Genomic DNA, 24,546 nt, shown 5'->3' with positions numbered 1-24,546 from the left:
GTCTGAAAGCAGTTCATATTGTTAAAGTGTCTTGCAATGAAAATATTATGTCATGAATGCAGGCTGCTGGAAATGGCAAGTTCCATTGGATTTATAATTCTTAAATTAAACAGTTCAATATCAGTGTAACAATATTCTGAATGCAATAATACTGAGTTTCGGTTAGAGGAACAAGAACGCCTTTTCAAGTCTAGAGCTATTAGGTACGTAGATAATATTTATAGCATATAAATAATGAACCGTATTATTATTGTTAAAATGAATGTTCTGAAAAGACAATATTAATATTCATTGGAGATGTTGAACGTGGTATGCAGAAACTGAGGTTGACTACTGTGGTGACCCTCACTTACTATCAATGTTTACTTTCAGCTTCCAAAATCAGAGTAACATAAGATAATAACCGTCTCCCATTATCTCGGAAACCACAGATCAGGGAGAGTGTATTGTTTATTGTAATATTTCCTTAATTTTGATACATGCAGTATACAAAATTGATATCCTTTAGCATGATTATAAAACACAAAAATACAGAAATAAAGCAGTGTCCGGAAAACATCATTAGCCAGTTTTACCACATAAATGATTTAGGAATTGAACAGAGAAAGAATAGCCAGGAATGAATGTTAGAAACATTGAGTTAATAAATGGAAATTTAAAAATTAAAACACAAACAAGGAGGAAAGCCCTAAACTTCTTGGACATGCCATATAGGTCCATCGGATGCTCCGGAAACGTGACCCCAAAGTGATAATATTTGATAATTTTTTACACACCATTACCTTTGTTTTCTGTGTATTAATTTTTAAATTCCAATCTTTGCATTAATTTATCACTTATTTGTACTTCTCTGCATACTCGCAGGACTCAGTGTGAGTAGGAGGATGTCACCTGCAAAATTGAGACCGGGAATATCCTGATTCCCAAGGCTTGGGTAAACCCCCGACTTAAAGCCTTTCGATTGAAATATCTCTTTTATGAAAAATAAAATCAGTAGAGGGTCAACTTTCATCCCTGTTTCAGCCCTACATGGGAGAGAATCTTCCCAAATACTTTACTTCCCTTGACTTTAATTGAGCACTTAACTTCTTAGTATATGCTTTCCACCGCTCTGATCATCTTGTGTGACATACCTATTCTTCCCATCCTTCTCACAACAGAACCTCTACACAGAGATTCAAATGGTTTTCCAATAGTAGTGATGTACAATTTTCCGCCTTTCTTTTTTACATATTTATCCATTATTGTTCTCGCCAAAAATATACATCAGATGTATTCATCCCTTCTCTGAAGCCCGACTGGAGTCTCTCCAATATCGAGCCCCCTCCGCCCAATTCATAACCCTCTTTGCCAGCACCACTGTGTATATTTTACTTAAAGTATATAACAATGTTATGCCTCTATAAGAATTTTGGTGTAATTTATCTCCTTTCTTCTTATAAATTGGGCGAATCACTCCCTCTTGTCAAGATAACGGAAATTCTCCCCCTTCAAGTATTTTATTAAATAATTTAACAATGCTTCCTAGCATATGTCTGTTCACCACTTGTTTCCAAAACTCGTTTGATACCTCCGAAACAGCTCCTGCTTCTCTTTCTTTAGCTTTCTCTAAGACCTCTCTTACTTTTTCTACCGATGTTTCCTTATCTAACGAAATTATAGTAAATCCCAATCCTCCTGATAGTCCACTCACTTCTATTTTCGGTCTCCACCTGTCTTCACCTCCTAATTATTTCGTATAGTACTCCACCCAGTCAGCATGACTTATTTCAGTTTGCCGAGCAGCTTCCTGCTTGCCACATATCCACCTAATTGTACTCCACACTTTCCTACTTTCATTATGTTTAGAATTTCTGTTCAGCTCAGCAACCCTTTGCCCCTGCCATTAAAATTTTGCTATATACAGGAATTCTCTACATTCTGTCCTCTCAGTGCAGAATTCCATCCTGTGTCCCCCCCCCTGTTTCTTGTACGCCTTTGGTGTTTTCATTACTTCCAACTTTTTATGTCTACAGTCATTCTCCATTTTCCTCTTCACCTCCTTTACCCGCATCATCTCTCCCCCTTCCTTAATGGTGAGTTCTAGTAACTTTACTGCCCTACTCACCTGATTATTCTCAATCATTATGTCTACTCCAATTTTCAATATTTTACATGTTTCTCCTTCATAATAATTCATGAAATCTTTCCCTAGCTCCTCCTTCCACCTGTATTTTGCAATTGGCCTTTCTTTACAATTTCTCGTGCAATTCGCCAAAGCATTACTCTCTATATACTCTATTGTGATATTAATTGGTAAATGGTATGACTCTCCCCAGTCCTGGACCTTTATACTCTTCATCATAGGTAAGCATTCCGTGAACATACTAACATATCAGTCACACTGCCCTGTCTCTGTTATATATGTCTGGTTTGCCATTTCATAACCACATAACCACCCGTTTAAGATATACCAGGTGGTTCTCGAACGCCGTACCTTCTACTTATAAATGCCCCGCATGCAGAAATGATGAATTGGATGCCTACCAACTGATTTTCACAGGGGAACTACTGCCAGCGGGCAGATTACGTCAGAATATGAAAAGATAAGAAAGGAAGTGTCGTTTGCAGCATGTTAGTCAGCGCTACTTGTCTAATGCACCTCTTGCATTAGTAAACATCGTTTTCGACCGCATAGTTCTAGGCTGGTGCTTGGTACAGCCGCACTATATTTGCTGTCTGCATATCGGCAATGGGTAGTGTGATCAGCAGCGGTGAATACACAGACATTATTTTAAGCTGGACAACCTGGTCGGAGTGCAACAGAAGCTCCAAACAGACGTACGCCTTCCACACACATATTTCGCCGAAGTATTAGTTTTTGTTCCATACAATCAACTCCTTTATCAAGTTGAATGTCTACACGTGTAAAAATTAATAAGTTATTAGATTTCATTTACTGCATCTTTGGCGTGTCTACAAACAGTAGCAGCGGTTAACAGGTGCGGTGTGGAGGGACAGTCGCTCCCACCCCCACTTTGTAGAGTAAATATTACATTTTATTCCACTTTAGCCAGCTGGAACTAGGAATTATTTTAAAAATCTATTTGTACAAGCCTTGTTGTCTTATATGCTAAATCTTTCCTTTATTGTATAGTGGAGACTTTGCAGGTGCTGTGAGGAAGGGTAGTGCGTGTACATATTTTTTTGCTGAGGTCGTGGCCACTGAGTTATAATTCACCTGCTTGCCGCGCGCATTCGTCAGTCTGGCAGTCTCTCATTGTTTGTTAGTTTCATAGTGTGTATTCAAATACTAAATGATTTTAATTGCATAGCCATGTCATACATCTATGTAAATTGTACCGGGCGAACTGGCTGTGGGGTTACGGGCGCGCAGCTGTGAGCTTGCACTCGGGAGATAGTGGTTTCGAATCCCACTGTCGAAAGCCCTGAAGATGGTTTTCCGTGGTTTCCCATTTTCATACCAGGCAAATGCTGAGGCTGTACCTTAATTAAGGCCACGGTCGCTTCCTTCCCATAAGTTCTATCTGTGTTGGTGCGACGTAAATTCAATTCTAAAATATATATATATATATATATTTAATTGTAATTATAATTTCAACGCGTGGGAATACCAACTTTACTTTTACCGGACTAAATTATTTCGTTTGTATTATGTTATTTTATATGTAAATGTCATTAATCTGGCCCGTGGATTATTCGTAATAATAGTTTTTTTTTTAAGATTAAGATTCAGTGCTGTATAATAAAATTTTCACCAAGTCTCACGAAACATACTGCGGGGAATTTACTTAATAAATAATATAACACAAGGAAATAATTTAGGAATGTTGGTATTAAGTCCCGTTGAAATACGATTACAACTGATTTTTTTTACAATTGGCTTTACGTCGCACCGACATAGATAGGATTTATGGCGACGATGAGACAGGAAAGGGCTACGCGTGGAAAGGAAGCGACCGTGGCCTTAAATAAGGTACAGCCCCAGCACTTGCCTGGTGTGAAAATGGGAAATCACGGAAAATCATCTTCAGGGCTGCTGACAGTCGGATTCGAAACTACTATCTCCCGAGTGCAAACTCAGAGCTGCACGCCCGTAACCCCACCGCCACCTCGCCCGGGATAATTAAATAGAAGTACGGCATGATTATGCAATTAAAAATCCTTTAGTATTTGAAGACTCACTAAGAAACTAACAGACACTAAAGAGACTGCCAGACTGATGAATGCGCGCGGCAAGTGCGTGAATTATAACTCAGTGGCCACGACCTCGGCAAAAAAATATGTACTCCTACTACCCTTCATCACAGCACATGCAAAGTCTCCGCTACTTGCCGTAGTGTTATACAAATTGATTAGCCGCGACGAACAGAATTTTGTGCGTATTTCCGTCAATAATTATGTTAATTATAGAAAATAAACGAATGAATTGGCAGATAAAATAACAAGGTTTGTACAAACAGCTTTTTAAAAATAATTCCTAGTCCAGCTGGTTAAAGTGGAATAAAAATGTTATGTTTACTCCACAAAGTGGGTGGGGGCGACTGTTCCTCCTCGCCCCACCACCTAATCGCCGCTACAGTTTGTAGACACCACAAAGATGCAGAACTCATAATAATAACTCATTAATTTATACACGTGTAGACATTCCACTCGATGGAAGAGTTGCTTGTACGAAACAAAAACTAATACTGTTCGGTGAAGTACGTGTGTAGAAGGCATACCTCTGTTTGGAGCTTCTGTTGCATTCCGACCAGATTGTCCAGATTAAAATAATGTCAGTGTATTCGTCGCTGCTGTTCACACTAGCCATTGCTGATATGCAGACAGCAAATATAGTGCGGCTGTACCGTACACCAGCCTAGAACTATGCGGTCGAAAACGATGTTTACTGATGCAAGGGGTGCATTAGACCAGTAGCGCTGAGTAACATGCTGCGAGCGACACTCCGTTTCTTACCTCTTCATATTCTGACGTAACCTGCCCGCTGGCAGTAGTTCCCCTGTGAAAATCAGTTGGCTGATATCCCATTCATTATTTGTGCATGCGGGGCATTTATAAGTAGAAAGTACGGCGTTCGAGAGCCACCAGGTATAGTTTATCGATAAGACACAACTGTAATAATTTTTCACCATTTTTATTACATCCCTTATCTTTTTTTTGCTAGGGGCTTTACGTCGCACCGACACAGATAGGTCTTATGGCGACGATGGGATAGGAAAGGCCTAGGAGTTGGAAGGAAGCGGCCGTGGCCTTAATTAAGGTACAGCCCCAGCATTTGCCTGTGTGAAAATGGGAAACCACGGAAAACCATTTTCAGGGCTGCCGATAGTGGTATTCGAACCTACTATCTTCCGGATGCAAGCTCACAGCCGAGCGCCTCTACGCGCACGGCCCATCCCTTATCTTGACTTACTCTTTCATGAATATATATTTCCTCGGCATCTTTGTCATACTACCGCCTCTGATCTGCAACCCTGGCATTGAAGTCGTCCATCAATACAATGCTTACGTATTCCACAAGCTTCTGTACCCTGTTAATTTCCAGTGCTAATTCATCAAAAAATGGTAGGGGTTTTTTTTTTCGAAAATGGAGTGACTTCAGGCGGGTTGTAAATGAAACCAATGCACAAATCTCGCTCACTCTCTTCAGAAAATTTTGTTTTTAACCAAATCATTTCCTCTATTTCCGATACAATGTGTTCCATTTTTCGTTTACCTCCTTCCTCACCAAAGCCATTATACCGCCAGGATATCTACCTCTTGGAACACTCCTTTGTTTTCCTTAAAACAGACAGTAAATTCTTCTACTCCTAGTACACTATCCTCTAGCGCAATCACACTTTCCCTGTCACAAAATTCCTCATTTGAATTACCTTTCTTTGTCCAGAAGTCCTTCAGGCTCACCCGTCTAGGTTTGGGCGATGCGTCTTTATTTCCAGTCTCTGTCCTCTCCTCCCGCTGAAGGTCAACTGGTTTTTCTACATGCTGGTGTCCTCCGAGTGAACAGTTTGATTCACATCCTCGTTCGACGTACGCCCCGCTGAGCTCAGCCGTCCGCTACGGTCACCGTCCTCTCGGTGTTGACGTCCATCTACTTTAGCTGATCCACTGACCATGTATGTCTCCACTTTACAATACCCATCACTAATTGATTTCCTTTTGTGTAGCTTGAGCTATAAGGAACAGGAGAAGTTTTCAGCTCCTAAATACTTCTCTCTCCATTTCCTGTTTTATCCATATTCACTCACCTCTCAAGTGCCACGCGCTGTCCAAGATCTTCTTCACCATTATGGTTGAAGCCTCACTCTCACTGTACGCTTACCGATTCTCTTTGCCAGTCGCTGAACATCGTCTATATCAGCTTCCCTGCTGCTTATCTTCAGACTTCCATCTATTAGATCTAGTACTTTAGCTACTATATGTTCTTTGGGATCCTCCGGTAAGCCGTATATAAACGTGTTTTTCTTACGGGTTCCCTTCTGGAGCTTTTTCTCTTGCCATCTCAATTATTTTATCTCTTTATCCATTCTCTTCGTCCTATCCTTAAAATTTGCTATTTCCTTATTGTTCTGGTCCACCAGTTCTGTTACCGTTTGAGCTACTCTTTCATACAGTCCTTTATTACTCTTATTCCACTGGCTTGTTCCCGTAGGAGCTCTCTTGTTTGTTCTGCTTGGCCCTTGACAATTTCTCTTATCTTCTCCATCTCTTCCCATCCCACTGCACCAGCAGGACCAGGTCCAGGGCTCATCTCCACGCCTCCAATGGCCAGCAGCGCTGTCATCATTGAACCTGCCATCAGAATCGAAACAAGTCTCATTTACTGTCCGGCACTGTATTCCATATTACGCCTCGCTGGCCTGCCTCTGCCTTGTCAATCGCCACCCGTTACTATAGTGATTACAAACAGACATGTGACTACTCATAGCCGAAAATCTACCACATCTCTTGGCATTAGGATGTTCTAAGTAACCAGTAGAGAAAGTACGTCCTGTCTGTCCCGTGTAATTCGCTGGGCAGTTAGTTCAAGTTAATTTATAGACTTCTGAATTTGTAAATCTGGATCTAGTATTAATTTCATGATGGTTAAAGGACCAAGTGGAATTGTTATTAACGGTTTTAAACGGTATGTTAAAATTCTGTTTTTAGATGATGAGATGATGATGCTTGCTGTTTAAAGGGGCCTAACATCTAGGTCATCGGCCCCAAATTCTGTTTCAAAAGGGCAAGTATACCTGAAGCTATTGCTCCCATCGGGAGGCCTTCCTGTCTGTCATTTAATTAATGTGTGAAAAATAGTTATTAGAAAGGACACATTTTGGGATGTTAATGAATTCATCCGTTTCATGTCCTAAAATGTACCTATGATAACAATGATATTTACAGTACGATGCAAAATTTGAAAACTGTAAAAGCAGCTGGAATTGATGAGGTTTGGGTGGATATACTAAATACAATGGGTTGGGATATAGTACCACATCTGAAGTATTTAACTGATTATCGTTTGCATGAAGGAGCTATACTAAATGAATGGAGAGTTGCTATAGTAGCCCCTGTGTATGTAGGAAAGGGTGATAGACATAAAGCTGAAAATTACAGGCCAGTAAATTTGAGATGGGTTGCATGTAAGCCTTCGGAAAGCACTCTTTCTGATTATATTAGACATGTTGGCGAAATTAATAACTGGTTCGCCAGAAGGCAATTCGGGATTAGGAAAGGTTATTCCACTGAAGCTCAACTTGTACGATTCCAGCAAGATATAGCAGATATCCTGGATTCAGGAGGTCTATCGCGATTGACCTATCTAAAGCATTGGTAGGGTATATCATGAGAGACAACTGGCAAAAGTGAATGCAATTGGACTAGACAAAACAGTGACTGAATGGGTTGCTATATTTTCAGAAAATAGAACTCAGAGAATTAGAGTAGGCTAAACTTTATCTGACCCTGTAATAATTAAGTGGAAAATTCCTCAAGGCAGTATTATTGGACCTTTATGTTTTCTTACATATATATATGATATGTGTAAAGAAGTGGAATCAGAGACAAGGCTTTTTGCAGATGATGTTATTCTGTACAGAGTAATAAATAAGTTAAAAGATTGTGAGCAACTGCAAAATTGATGATGATGATGATGATGATGATGATGATGATGATGATGATGATGATGATGATGATGATGATGATGATGCTTGTTGTTTAAAGGGGCCTAACATCGAGGTCATCGGCCCCTAATGGTACGAAATGGAATGACAAATTAAAAGTCCAAAATTCTCCACTGACCAAAATTCAAAATGTGAGGACGAAAAATGAATGGATGGACATGAATTTAAAACAATCAGTGGATGCGACCCGCAATGCCTTACATTCACAGAAACTGACGTAAAACAATAGGATTACTGACCAACGGACTGCTGCTAGAGCATAACACTGAATCGATGATGCTTGCAGTCTAAGGGGTGTCCAAAATCCAAGTTATCGGCCTCTCATAACGGTACCTATCGCTAGGAAAGCAGACCATGATATTTGTGATGTTCTGGTACGAATCATAAGAGACTCGCGGTATTCCACAAATTCACAGGTTATGAAATGCGACCTATAATACAGACCTATGGTTTTTCTCACTTTGCGGCGCCATTTACAGGCAACACAAACCTATGGTGTTCATCACACACGAGTACTAACCACAGGGACCTGCACTATCTCGTGGTGTTCGTCATATAGTGGGTACTAATCATAGGCAAGGCAGAACCATGGTAGCTATCATCCCACGGTCCTGCTCATATGGTGGTACTAATCACAGGTACTGCAAAAGCCGACTGAAAGGTGCTCCTGTGTGCTACTAATCACAAACCTAGTTGGTACCTAACATAGTGGTACTACGCACAAGTAAAAGCGACCCATGATGTTCTCCGCGTGCTGGTACTAATCACAAGTAATTTCATGGTTCCAAGACAATCATCCCTTGATCGCCCATTTTAGTCGCCTCTTACGACAGGCAGAGGATGCCGCGGCTGTATTCTTCGTCTGCGTCCCCCACCCACAGGGGGTTGTGTGTTTGGTCCGCGAGAGGTATTTTATTTCCCTCATGTCCGCCGGCAAGCCGGTTAGGACACCCCTATCCGCCACCTGGAACACGCCACGTGGAAGTATCAACTCTCCCCCTGCTACACCAGCATAGTAGGTTCGTGGACTGCAAAATTACCTCGATAATGTTGTGATATAACAGTAGGCAATGGTATGACGATAAACGGGGTTAAAAGTCAGGTTATGAGTTTCTCAAGGTTTTAATTACCGCGTTGATGGGGGAATGTTTCTTTTGCAGATAATTGTAAGTACCTAGGTGATAGACATAAAGCTGAAAGTTAAGGAAAGATTTTCATAGGGGTAGTCACCTAAATTGGATTGTAAATAAAGATTAAACATCTCTGCACATGGTTATGAAAGTATTTAGGGATTGTACTAACTATGTAAAGGAGAGGGCATATAAGTGTCTGGTAAGACCCCAACTAGAGAATCGTTCCGGTTTATGGGACCCTCACCAGGATTACTTGATTCAAGAACTGGAAAAAATCTAAAGAAAATCAGCTCGATTTGTCCTGGGTGATTTCCGATAAAAGAGTAGCGTTACAAAAATGTTGAAAACTTTGAGGTAGGAAGACTTGGGAGAAAGGAGACGAGCTGCTCGTCTAAATGGTATGTTTCGGGCTGTCAGTGGAGATATGGCGTGGAATGACTTCAGTATAAGTTTAAGTCTGAGTGGTATCTTTAAAAGTAGAAAAATATAAAGATCAAGCTGGAATTCAAGAGGACAAATTGGGGCAAATATTCGTTTATAGGAAGGGGAGTTAGTGATTGGCATAACTTCCCAACGTAGATGTTTAATAAATTTCCAGTTTCTTTGCAATCATTTAAGAAGAGGCTGGGGAAACAACAGGTAGGGAATCTGCCACCTTGGTGACTGCCCTAAATGCAGATTAGTAGTGACTGATTTGATTCTTAAAGAGCTGTATTCAAAAATATTGTTCTTAATCAGGTTAATGTTTTTTGACGGGTATGTTACTGTACTTTCTATTTATATCATAAGAGTGTATAGTGGGGTATTAATATGAGATGCCAGGAAATTTGACAAAATTAAATGAAATTTTGATGGGATTCTTGTTAGAAAATGTATAGGGTCTTCTCAAAATGTATGGACAAATTTGAGTACTTTGTAGGTGGGTCTATTCTTGTAGTTAATAATGGGTCGTACAGGAATGCCATTTTTGTTAATTTTTGGCATACCTTTTGCTAACGTGATACCTGGGTTCATTTTAATATTCACTCAGAATGAGAGAGGTACTTTTCAATTTGTCCTAAGTCTCTTTGAACCCTACTGTTGAGATATTTCTTGATCTTTGTGAATGAAGTATCTGAAAAACTAAGTGCTCAGTTTTATCGATGTAGTATAAAGATAAAGCTGGAATTCAAGAGGACAAATTGGGGCAAATATTCGTTTATAGGAAGGGGAGTTAGTGATTGGAATAACTTCCCAAGGTAGATGTTACATGATAACAGTAGTATTCCTTTTATCGGGTTTAGTGATTATTAGGCTGTTTTCTTTGCTTTTATGTTTAAGATTCTGAAAAACTTTTTTTTGGAGTTTGGTGAGTTTTTGGGTTATGTGAATCGATTGGATTAGGTAGTTCTTTCCGATCATAGTATCTACTTCTTGTTTTCCGGAAAGCAATTTAGAAATTGTTTGTTCTATTTCCGCTACCGTGGTTATTTTCATTGATTTATTTGGATTGACTCAATTATGTTTTGGCTCCCTTTCCTGGATATCAGTTTCAACAATTTCAAAGTGCAATTCTGTTAGTGTTTTAACGGGCGATGAAGGATGTGTTCATTATTCAAATACTTAGAATCATTAATTTTTTGAAGGTAGCTACTTTTTAGTTCCTTATTGTGCAAGAGACCTTCTATTTTCTTATCCGAAACAAACCTGCTTCTTGGAAAGGATGTTATAGATATTTATTTCAGCATATCTCTGGAAGGAGTTCCATTCTAAAGGATTCAGCATCGAAGCAGCACTCAGATGCGCCTCGTATAACTGAGAGTTCAATAGTGATTTTTCTTCTAAAGAAATTTTATTTCGTTCTTAAGCCAAATAACATTGGTTTTGGATTGGAGTATTTCTGCCAATACGTAAGTTCACGCTTGTTTTGTGAAAAGTTCAGAAACGTAGGGGCAAGGTCACTGACCAAGTATTTTTCCAGGAAAATTAAGTCTTTGTCGATTTTCGAGATCTTAGTCTTGATATTCAAAAATGAATTAGCTAACTCATTTGCTTGGTTAGCATGACTACAACAAGAAACTAATTTCATAGTTAGTCCGTATTGTCAACCTTAACAAGTTAGAAGTTATTCATGATTGGGTAATTCCACCTTTACAATACTATACAATTTTTATTCCTTTTTTTAATTTAAAAGAGGATATGTCTTGTCTCTCTTATATGAAACCTTCAGCCTTGATAGAATTACAGTAAAAACACATGATATTCGTAATAACAATCTAAAACAATGACTTGTCCACAAATCTAGGAGTCAGTATGACTCAGTCAAAACATGCATAAAAAGAAGTGAAGGATATTTCAGTAGCCAGCGCTTACGACGGGCACAGATACCGTCGCCGTGAAAAACTCTCCAGGCCTCGTAAATGTAAAATAATTCGTGTCCGCAAGAGAAGAAGAGTCGACCAAGTGAGGCCGGCTAAGATGGTTTAAAGTAACAAAACTGACCAGGCTCATGCTCGCAAGTTGAGAGATTATGTTGTATCAGCACGGTTAGTAGCTCTTCTTACGACAGGTAGTCTATATTATGATTAGGGCTCGGATGTTTATGCACTAATAAGTAGAGTCCGTCCGCACGACGGTAATGCTATGAGGTTTGCATAATATTAGGGGTTCGACCCATTACAACCCCTAGACTTTATGTTACTCCCACTACATTGCGTTAGAGCGGGCTAGTCGACATTTCCTACTAACAAAATTATTTAGTAAGAAAATTACTTAGTAGGAAATGTCGACTAGTCCGCTCTAACGTAATGTAGTGGGAGTAACATAAAGTCTAGCGGTTCCAATGGGCTGAACCCCTAATGTTTATGCAAACCTCATAGCATTACCGTCGTGCGGGTAGACTCTACTCATTACTCGGTTCAGTAAGTTTGCGTTCTAACCTATTACTGCATATAAACATCCGGGCCGTAATTATGATCTTGCCAGTGGAAGGAGAGGATAAATAAAACACTAGAACTTGAATTCACCAGGACCAGTTACTAACAAAGCTTTCTGTTTCAGAGATATTACAAATTTGATTATTATTTTCGAGATGGTGCACCCATATTCCTAGAAATCGGTGGTGAAAGTACACTACGCGGAATTTATGAAAATTTTACATTCGAAACAGCAATAAAAAACAATGCTTTGGTCTTTGCTTTAGAACACCGCTACTATGGGGAGAGCTTGCCTGAAAGGTAAGTAAAATACTCAGATAATTTTACATTAATTTGTAGCTTCCATGGTGAATACTGATGTTGAGAGTGTCTGAGGCTCTCAATATTTCTAAATGAAATTTCGTTGGAAATAGGCCCTGTGAGTAGAAAAAACGGTCATGGATTACGAACTGGGAAAGTAATAATATAATGTCATCGGATTTACGTTCCACTAACTAATTTTTTCACGGTTTTCGGAGACGCCGAACTGCCGGAACTTCGTCCCACAGAAGTTATTTAACATGCCAGTAAATGTTTCGACACGAGACTAACGTATTTCAGCGCCACCAAATACCATCGAACTTTTTTTCTAGTTGTTTTACGTCGCACCGACACAGACAGGTCTTATGGCGACAATGGGACAGGAAAGGCCTAGGAATGGGAAGGAAGCAGCGTGGCCTTAATTAGGGTACAGCCCCCGCATTTCCCTTGTGTGAAAATGGGAAACCATGGAAAACCACCTTCAGGGCTGCCAACAGTGGGATTCGAACCCACTATCTCCCGGATGCGAGCTCACTGCTGCGCGCTCCTAACCGCACGGCCAACTCGCCCGCTACCATCAAACTGAGCAGGGATGAAACCCCACTTGAGGTCAGAACGCCAAGCACTACTCAGCCGGGGATACAAACTGGGCAATGCAGGGTTACAGAGAAAATAATCAGTTAAGGCGGAGAAACAAAAGGAATGTGTCGAACGTTAGTTGTAGAACAATAAATTTTAAAGGAGAGAAAAACTAGCGCACATTAGCTAATGATGATTGGTCAGTACTGTGAACATCTCCTCCATGTTACACTTGTAATTGAATCGCTAATTACAGAAACCACCTAAGTGCACTTTTTCAAACTGTGTGGGAGTATAATTTGAAGTCTGATCTCCTTCTAATTTTTAAAATTAAACTGTAATGTGCTAGAAAAGTGTACTAAACATGAAATAAGATTTAACATTTTTAAACGCCATAAACAACTTTTTAAAAACATTGCACTTAGGTTGTTTCTCAAATAAACAACTCTTCCTGCTCAGGTGGGCAGTCAGTTTTCAGTAGCAGATGAAAATCCTCCTAACAGGATCACCAACCGTCATGAGTGGAGAAATAAATTTACCGCAGAAAGAACCTAAGCGACGACGCTTAGGTTCTTCCTGAAATAAACACATTATTTACACAGCTGCCTGACAGCTTTGTTTATATGGAAACTGAGTTGTTTCTGCCAAAAATAATGTATTTATCTCCGAATAGTACTATCCCGTCAAAAACTCAATTTTGATAAAAGTGTCACTTAGGTGGTTTCTGAAAAAAAAACGACTCAATTGTGCACACCTTCAGTTTTATGTTTAATTGTTGAAAATATTTCTTGTCAGACAAAGTAGGGATCCCCATAGTGCGAAAGTGGCACAATTCCTCAATTGAACGGCTAAAGGGTCCGTAGATGTTTCAAATTGTGAGTCCTGGATAGTTCTATCCAACTAGAAATACAAATTTCGAAAATCATTTCCATCCTAAATGCCGTTACGGAAAAACTGCCTAAAATCGCTTGTGTCTTTGCTCGGTTTCTTCTTTTCTTCTATCTGCTTTACGTCGCACCGACACAGATAGGTCTTACGGCGACGATGGGACAGTAAAGTCTCTGGAATGGGAAGGAAGCGGCCGTGGCCTTAATTAAGGTACAACCCTAGCAGTTTCCTGGTGTGAAAATGGGAAACCAATTAAAACCATCTTCAGGGCTGCAGGCAGTGGGATTCGAACCCACAATCTCCCGGATGCGTTTTCCATTTAATTAAAATCCTAGCCAAATTCATTTATTTATATAAATCTATATAATCTATTCGACGAAATAACGATGATTAAGAAAAGGATTGTCACTTATAGGAATAAATAAAGTATTCTCATACATTATTAATTTTATTTACCTAACATTCGTAGGATCTTATCAACATTGAGTTGCTTGCGTGAAGGGCTAGAACTACGGATTTTTTAAGGAAGCCATACTTTGCAGTGTCGACTTCGTTAATGTAACTTAAAATATTTTCGATCTGTCCAAAACATACTTGTAAAACTATACACACTTAAACAAATAATGACATGCTTCGTTCAACAAGGACATTCTCAGATTCTATAAAATAACATTAAATCATACCAATAAAGGTACAATATGGTTTAAGTTGCGTAAGCCATGCGTAAACTGGAAACTGTTGATGCAATGAACATTATTATTATTATTATTATTATTATTATTATTATTATTATTATTATTATTATTATTATTATTATTATTATTATTATTATTATTATTATTATTATTATTATTTCTGGATGACTGTGGATCACGATCATTCTAATTCTGCTTCAACTGTTTGTGGGCTTTAATCCTCTTCCAATACTCATTTCACACTGTAATATCCTCAATTTTTCCATTTACGTCGTTGGGTTCGGGATCAAACTTTTCCTTGCAACCACTGGTTACATTGATCCTCACTTGTAAGCATCCCCATTGCTGATTTCCATTCCTTGTACTCCCAGTTCTTCCAGGTCCTTTGTTTCAAAGTACCTTATTATCTGATTGGTCAGTCTTTCCGGGTTCATTCCGTAGATATGTCCGGAGAACATGGCTCTCCTCTTCCGGATAGTATCTGAGATCTATTCCATCTTGAGATATAATTCTTGGTTTCCTTTGTTTCTGTTTGATCCATCCTCTGTTCTTTGGTGTCCCAGTATCTTCCTCGTGGCCTTTCTCCCTATCACTTCCAACTTCGTGACCAATACTGTTTCTACACTCATGTTCATAAAAAAAGAACAACTTGAAAGACTCCTGTAGAGATGGGAAATTCATATACACAGAACATGTTCGTTAATATGTTCTACAGAAACGATTAGCATTTCAGTCACCTAGGTTCAGCTAGTCGGCACTGGGTCAACCATGGGCTCTTATAACTTCTTCCATGCGTGATGGCATAAGGCGCGAATGGTGTCCTGGGGTATAGCCATCCATGCTGCATTCACCTGGTTCAACAGTTCACCTTTGGTGGTTGGCATTGTGTCACAGCGCCACACGCGTCGCTTCACCATATCCCACACATTTTCTATTGGTGACAAGACCGGTGATCCGGCGGGCCAGGGCAAAAATCTCACATCCTGTGACAACAAGAAGGCACGTGCAGCAACATGTGGTCGCGCATTGTCCTGATGAAATATGGCGCCTGGGATTTCGTGCAGAAAGGGTATGGCAACGGGTCACAGAATGTGATTCACGTGGGTCAAACTGGTCACAATGCCCTGGACACGCGCCAGCTGTGTTTTGTGTTTGTACCGCATAACACCCCACACCATAAGGCCTTGAGTTGGTGCTGTATGTCTTGTGCAATTGCAGTCAATGTGATGCCTCCCCCACGAAATTGCAACCATCATTTTCAAACAAACAGAACTTGGATTCGTCCGAAAACACTCTCTGCGGCCATTCCTGCCCTCAGTGACGTCGTTCCATACATCATTGCAGTCTAGCATGTTTATGTACATTAGTGAAAGGCAGGCGGAGAAGTGGACGACGCTCCGGTAACCCAGACCGTAATGAACGGTGACGGACTGTCACTCTTGATAGTGTACGATGTGTTACACCGTTCCACTGTTGAGCCAGAGCCGAGGAGAACGCGGGTCTGTCCTGCAATACCATTCGGGTGAGGTGTCGATCTTTTCGGGGGTGGTCTGGGTGGTGTGACCAGACCCATGTCGTCGTGTTCTACGGCCTTCTCTGTACCATTCTGAATACATCCACTGCACTGCCGAAACACTTCGTCCCATACGAGCAGCAATTGCCCGGATGGGTGCATCACTTTCTCTCATGATCATAATGCGCTCTACTTTAAACGCACTCATTTGACGGTCCGGTTATCCATACACCTGCGAGGAATCCTGCACGTTTGCTCAAGTCACACCGATCCATTACCTGCAGTTTATAGCAACAACGAGAGCCACAGACACATTTTACCAGTCGGTGGTGGTGCGCTGAGATATCGATGTGGACCTTGGCCTGATGGCCGACATGGTTCAAAAGCTAATTATTAATTTAGAACATACTAGTGCACATGTCCTGTGAATATGAACTTCCTACTTCTAGTCCTTCAAGGTGTTCTGTATTTTATGAATATGAGTGTATTATTATTATTATTATTATTATTATTATTATTATTATTATTATTATTATTATTATTATTATTATTATTATTATGTTCCTTTGCTGGCAAGATGTAGTGTTTACAGTGCACTATGTCTTCTGGTATGGGCTAGAATAAATTTGTTACTTTCATTGACCTGTCTCAGTCTTATCCTTGGCTTTGACGATATGAAAGTGGCTGCGGTTTGAGAGATGCTAGTAATACCATTCCCTATGCAGCCAGTCCCTGCTATGAATGGTGTGAAAATGTTGCTCATAGGGTCCGTTGGTGCACGCATTTCAATGGGCTTGGCAGACTGATATGCAATAGCAACTTCTGGTCCAGTGAGGAAAGCAACGGGAAACTACCTCACTCCTCATTTCCCTAGTACGCCTTTTCAGTAACACCTAGGCAGTCTATGACAGCTAATGGTCCTGTTGAGGATCCAACCAGTCTTCGGGCTGAATACCCAACATACATTATTATTATTATTATTATTATTTTTATTATTATTATTATTATTATTATTATTATTATTATTATTGAATATCCCATTAAAAACCCTATTATGCTCATGGTATATCATATTGAACCCATGACCTTTATGTCATGGGAAATTAGAGTCCTAAATTCATTACATGAGGCCCCATATCGATTACGAGTGAGAAGCTTTAACTACATTTTATCTCACAGAGACGGCACGTGGCAGAACGAGTAGTAGCTCTTATTCCCACGCTAAGAGAAATTGCGTCACCCACACGTGGAAAGGGAGCAAGTATACAACGAAATTATTGGTTTAATAGAAATACATTTTATAAAGAATGGCAACGAAACTAACATAATAAATGTCAGGAAATTGTATTTGAAACAATTTGGTCCTTAATGATACAGACTTTAGATCGCTAAACAGTTTCTGAAGGAAATTGGTAAAAGACGCGCCTGTTTGTTTAACCTCTGTTACATAAACTATAGTGCCTATCGTATGAGGTAATTTAACAAGTAAATTTGTTTGGAGAAAATCTTAGATGCTCATAAATAATATTACTACTAAATTAGCAAGTATTGTGTTACCGTGAAACCTACACTCAACGCATTTTCAAGGGGTAGGAAAATGTATATAAAATTCTTGGCGGCAAGGGAAAACTGCATGAGATTGGGGATAAAAAGTATATAAGAAGGATGCGCCATCTTGAAATTACCCATTGTGTCAATTGAGTTCGAGGAGGAACCACGCATTCCTGTATAACTCCATAAATCAACGATTGTAAGACTAATTCCAACAAGTGGAGATAGGTTTTTAAGTATTGCATTATTTGATGAACAGGTAAATAGACGGCCATTCTAATCCCGCGAACCCGTAACTGAAGTAGTAATAAATTTATCGTGTTGTAAATTATTGCGTGTGCGGTCGGTATTCGACAAGACATGTTCGATCCGCGGAACTATCGTGTGAAGGGTATTTCTTTTTTCATGACCTTATTTTCAGATGAATTAGCATATAAAGAAAAATGATTGTAAAGCCACAGTCTGTTGGGATGGCTAAATAAAATGTCTGGGAGGCACTGGTGAGTGTATATGTTGTCAGGGGATGTGCGTCTGAAGGTATATGAATTATCATCATTAGAACAGGCTTTTATTTGTTTCATGATGTCACCGTTTTTTATTGTGTTTGTATTTGTGACGCATTTTGGTCACCCGTTTTATTTTCGTGAAATATCAGAGAAATATGACGAATGGACATTTGTTTTAGTTCTTCGATAAATCATGGAATCGCGAAATATCGTGTGAAGTGTTGTAGAACAGTAAATTTGATGGTTGAGAAACAATATAATATCTAAAGTAGATTGCCATTTCCGTGCGTTTATTTTCCATAATTTGTGGTATGTCAAGTATAAATTTATCGTATATGTCTGTTGGACGGAATGACGTAATTTGTGTAAGAAATCCGTGGTTACTCATTTAAAGTCGAAGTGAAGGCACGATGTCGTGTTAAGCAATGTAAGTATTTTATTCAGGAAAGTTACGAGGCGAGGTCGATAAAATCTGTTACAGGTGACCTACTATTTCATTGTCCGTTTTAAACTGTATATAAATGACGAAAACGATAACAGTAAAATTTTACAAGTCCAGTTGTGAATTCCGGTTCAGAAATATTAGGTCAGGATATGCGGGGAGATGGTTAATTGTCAGTGTGCAACAACGTTGTGGTCCTGAGAGATATATTCAATTTCAATGTCGTCGAGATTTGTTGTGTTTGAGCAAGTGGTCAAGTATTGCGAAAAGTGAATTAATGTAGGATTGTGAATCAGGTTTAATGAAAGCCTGTAGTGTTGATGCCGGGATGTTCAGTTGGAAACCCGAGGAGTTATTTGTGTAGTTTTGAGATGGGAATAGGGTCAGACCACAGTGCAGATTCCCGGTGAAAGTGTATGACCGTGATGTATAATGAAAGTTGAGTGACATCTTACAGTAAATCTCTTCGCGTAATCTATGTGGGTCAAGAATTATATATTTTGTGATTTGCCGGCGAGACCGAAGTTATTGTGTCTTTAAATGCCAGTTAAAACGCGACTAGCACACATGTGTTTCGTTTCCAGCGATAACATGAGGAGGGGAGAATGTTGAAGCCCCGTTAGTACAGTTGGTCATCAGGGAGCTTGCTGGTTAAAAGCAGATAACGGTAACTTGTATTTTGTAATTGAGTAACGTGTTGGAAATTAGATTTCATTCTTCAGAAATGACTCGCCTAACCGAGATTTGAATTTATTATTGAAGCGACGAAAATGAGGTAATAATGTTCGGATTTAACCTTTTCCAGGGATGTTAAAATTAGAGTAATTGGTAGTAATTTGTTGACATTGTTTGAAGGATGTGACATGGAGATGGTTTATTTTGCGTTGAATATTATCTGTGCAGATTGCAGTATTTAATGCTAGGATTATCCAAGCAAGTATTAATAATTGTTAGTGTTAGCCTAAACTTATGGTGTGACGTCATGAAATAAATAAATAAATAATACTGGAAATAATAAATGAATTATCGTTTCCAGCCTCAACAAATCAAGTGGACGATCAACAAACACAAAATTAAAGTATGGAATGGAAATAATTAGGGATTTTCAAAGAAACCATAGGTCCGGGCGGATAGAATTTGTTGTTAATTAGGATTATAAAATCTTTTCAATTTATTAAATTATTAAATTCACTGAAAGTCTTGTTTGAGAATTAACTTAAAACCAATTGACTAACTTGAAATGTGTTCTGGAAATCTTCGTTTATTTTGCTGGGAAAGTTTCATTGTTAACGTAACGATTAAAGGGCCATGTCCGATAGCAAAGGATATTTACTGCCAATAGTGTTGTGAGCGTTGTTGTTGTTGTTATAATTTAACTTTTATTGATTGAGCATCAAATGTGCTGGGGATTATTGAAGTGTTCATCAGCTACTGCGACTTGACTGTGTTTAGCCTTCAGCGTAGAAATTTGGATGGTCATGGGGTCATCAACCTCAGTGACTTAGATTAGGGCCATCTGCCATTATAGCATCAATTTCCTTGCGGTCATCATCCACAATGTCTTTAATATAATTTTTTTTTCCTAGGGGCTTTACGTCGCACCTACACAGATAGGTCTTATGGCGACGATGGGACAGGAAAGGCCTAGGAATTGGAAGGAAGCGGCCGTGGCCTTAATTAAGGTACAGCCCCAGCATTTGCCTGGTGTGAAAATGGGAAACCACGGAAAACCATTTTCAGGGCTGCCGATAGTGGGATTCGAACCTACTATCTCCCGGATGCAAGCTCACAGCCGCGCGCCTCTACGCGCACGGCCAACTCGCCCGGTTTAATATAAATTACAAAGTTAGCTGTCGGTCCATGACATAGTCGCAGGTCACATCGATTCAATTAAGGGTCCATGCCGTACAACCACTGTGTGGCACATACCGATTGGACTGCCTTAATTATACCGAGAGTCCAGAGTTCGTGCTATGGAATCAGGATCATCACGAATCATTATGATGGTGTCTGCAGTCTCACATGCAATCCGATTTTAAGAATTTCAAGATTTTCTTTATTTCACTTTTAAGACAGTGGTTTCTAGTAAGGGTGCCTCTCAGACAGTTGAGTTAAGGTCTCTCAAGCCAGTACCTCTCATCAGCGTTATAATTGTCATTGTTTATGTGGTTTATCGAACAAGATTGAGTTCGTTATAAAAGATGTGTGTCTTTTAACTTCATTTTTCTTCAATAAACATCGGTCTTCATAGACTTGATTCCTCTCATTTAGTAGATATATTACGTTAAACTCGCCTCTTACCTAAGCAAGTGATGAAGAACCCGTAAACGACCCAAGAGACAGATCTAATGCCGATTGCTAATAGGTAAGGAAGGTTAGTATCCATTATGGGCCTTAAAGCGTTCAACATATATATAACAAAAACTATATTATTACATGAAATAACAGCTGAAACTTAAACCTGAGAGGACTTGTAGATACTTGTAGAAATCTAGCTCATTATAAAAGCAACTTCTCTCAAATAAAGTAACAAAAGATGCTTGATACTGTATATCACACATATTTTAGTGAATTACTAATTCATATCTACTTCTTTCATAAAGAGGACAGTCGAAAAAAGATGATAAACAGTTTGTGGCATTTCTAAATATCTCAAAATATGTCCCTAATTTTCATCTGAAATTTCGTATAACTCACATATTCAGTTCAAAACCAAGCATATTCTGTTTGTTTGTTTTTTTCAATAATTTTTTTTTTGCTATGGGCTTTACGTCGCACCGACACAGATAGGTCTTATGGCGACGACGGGATAGGAAAGGCCTAGGAGTTGGAAGGAAGCGGCCGTGGCCTTAATTAAGGTACAGCCCCAGCATTTGCCTGGTGTGAAAATGGGAAACCACGGAAAACCATTTTCAGGGCTGCCGATAGTGGGATTCGAACCTACTATCTCCCGGATGCAAGCTCACAGCCGCGCGCCTCTACGCGCACGGCCAACTCGCCCGGTTTTTCAATAATTAAAAGAGCCAGGATGTTAAGATGGTGGTGATGAGTTTTGTTTTATGAGGAAGTACAACTAGGTAAACATCCTCCCGCATGTTACGCAAAACTGATTTGGCTAGTAGTAAGAGCACTCTAATTCACTCTTCCGTAAGGTAGGGGGAGTAACATTACCTCTAGGGGCTAGGCCCGGCCCCAGATGATTTTGCAACTCCCACAAGAGAACTGTTGTCCGGACATTGTTACTCGTTTCAGTCAGATTGCATTCTAACCTATAAATGAGTGTGAACGTTTTCCGCCGCCTGCAGCGCTGCTCTCGCTGAGAAGACAAAGAGGTGCGCTTTTTTGTCAGCTAAAAGCAGCAGTGGGTTTGTAAATATTCTCCAGGATTTGTAAATACTGTACGCTCAAATTCTTCACTTTGGAAAGCAGTTGTGGCAGCTCATCTTCACTGCTAGCAAAGCGCAAATTGTTGATTTTCTCCCCACAATTTCAGTGACGGACTAAGCATATATGTTATAAAATTCAGAAGAGAAGATGCAACCTTGTCCGACTATCTTAGACACTCTGAAGACATCTGAGCTATTATCATCAATATTTATATCTTCAGCATTTCCTTCGTACAGGAATTCAATGGTATCACATCTGATACATTGGAATATACATCTTATTCATGTGAAGAAGGGTTCATTTCTAGAGACACACAGCGAAGGTCTCGAACTGGCGATAAATACAAAATAAAAAAGCACTAAACCGTGTTAAGTCAGTGAATGATGTGGGAATCCACATATCGGGGATTTTATAGTTTAAGGAGCTTTAATGAAGCTTACAAGAAACTTGATATCTTGACGAGAATCACGAGTGATTTTAGTAACCTCAACGTTCTCCACATCTCCCTTGCAAAAATGAATATATTATAGTAACACGGTCACACTATTAATAATCTTACCGAAATCAAATTGAGAAGTTTCAGAAATGTGTCTCAACATGGAACTTCTGAACCGGTACAATAACACATCACTGTCGCAGATTACTAAGGAAATATATTTCTGCATAAACTTATGCGTAACCATCATAAGTTGTCATTCATTATCAGGAAAGGGAATTGAAGAATTATTAAACATTTCGTAATTCCAGTTCGTAAGACAGTTCACCGCTAGAACTCGATAATAGTGTGGTCGTGGAAGAAGAACAATTGTTTCATACGCGCAGCATACAATCAAATTCTGCATTTTCTGGTAACTTTGATTTCGAATTTGCTCATGGTATTCACTGCATATATACAAAAAAAGTAAAAAACATGGGCCACAGCCCTGACGGGCACTAGCCTACCAAGCGACTGTCACTCAGCCCGAAGACCTGCAGATTACGAGGTGGCGCGCAGTCAGCTTGCCGAATACTCTCGGCCGTTACTCTTGGCTTTCTAGACCAGAGCCGCAATCTCACTGTCAGATAGCTCCACAATTGTAACCTCGTAGGCTGAGTAGTCATTCAACCCACCCTCAGATCCAGGTAAAATAATTGTCCTGGCCGGGAATCAAACCCGCGGCCGCCGGATGAGATGGCAGGCACGCTAAACCTCGACCATGGAGACGGCTCACTGTAATGTATGAGTTAAGGAATTTAGGACAAAATACTGTAGCAGCAAATTCTACATTATTATTAATATATTTGCCTTGCTCGCAGTGGCGAAGTTAGAACTTCTGGTCCTCTCTTACATTTAACCACACTTCTTTAGGAGTGTACGTCTGAGCAAAATATTCGTAATATTATCTTACAACCTAGAAGTAACGTGACACATAATAACAAAACCATTTACACATTTGCTTTACGTCGCACCGACACAGATAGCTCTTATGTGGATAGGAAAGGACTAGGAGTGGGACGGAAGTGGCCGTGGCCTTAAGTGAAGTACATCCCCAGCATTTGCCTGGTGTGAAAAATGGAAACATGGAAAACCATCTTCAGGGCTGCCGAGAGTGAGGTTTGAAACCATTATATTCCGAATGCTAACCCACAGATACGCCACCCTAACCGCAAGGTAATAAGGTAATAAAAACACACAAGCACAATAAATATTCTTAAACTTATCGTAAAAACTATGGTTATGACTAGGGCCCGGATGTTTATGCAGTAAGAGGTTAGAATGCAAACTTACTGAACCGAGTAATGAGTAGAGTCTACCCGCACGACAACATTATTTAGTAACAAAATTACTTAGTAGGAAATGTCGACTAGCCCGCTCTAACGTAATGTAGTGGTTGTAAGATAAAGTCTAGGGGTTCTAATCGGCCGAACTCCTAATGTTTATGCAAACCTCATAGCATTACCGCCGTGCGGCTGGACTCTACTTATTACTCGCTTCAGTAATTTTGCATCCTAACCTATTACTGCATAAACATCCGGGCCCTAGTTATGACACAAATTAACATAAGCGCAGTAGACGCATTCATTCCACAAGATTCATTGAACCTGGCGGTACACGTCGAGGAGATGCTCACGGCAAGACGAATTAAAGGAATTTAAGTTTTTAATTATTCTAATGTTATGGAGGAGAGAGTTCCATATTCTAGCTCTATTCGCAACAAAGGAACGGTTATATGCTGCTCACCTGCTGAGAGGGATAGCCAGAGCGAATGATTTGCTGGTGGGAAAGGAGGTAGGAAATTCAGTTGTGAATGTAAGTAGTATGGGATATTCTCGTTTAATATTCGTGGAGGTTTGTACTGTGTTCCAATTTTAAAAGGGAAATTTGGCGATAATAAGGGGTAAATTGAACATCATCGCATAAGGAGACACTCTTTTGACAGAATATAATTTCAATGTTCGTTCATAATTAGTTAGTTATCTAATGCGTCT

General features: G+C 39.7%; 1 protein-coding gene across 1 annotated transcript in view; it reads left to right on the top strand.

The window, feature by feature from the left end:
• LOC136876105 (putative serine protease F56F10.1) overlaps positions 1–24,546 on the top strand; it is a 57,628-nt gene that overhangs the window by 5,698 nt on the left and 27,384 nt on the right. Inside the window, exon 3 of the mRNA XM_067149772.2 lies at positions 12,341–12,516. Within this exon, the coding sequence (XP_067005873.2) occupies positions 12,341–12,516 (176 nt within the window). The remainder of the gene's footprint in view (positions 1–12,340; positions 12,517–24,546) is intronic.

The sequence above is a fragment of the Anabrus simplex genome, chromosome 6, assembly GCF_040414725.1.
Source record: "Anabrus simplex isolate iqAnaSimp1 chromosome 6, ASM4041472v1, whole genome shotgun sequence".
Classification (NCBI taxonomy): domain Eukaryota; kingdom Metazoa; phylum Arthropoda; class Insecta; order Orthoptera; family Tettigoniidae; genus Anabrus; species Anabrus simplex.
The sequence above is the reverse complement of the archived record's forward strand: the minus strand, read 5'-3'. Positions and strand labels throughout refer to the sequence as shown.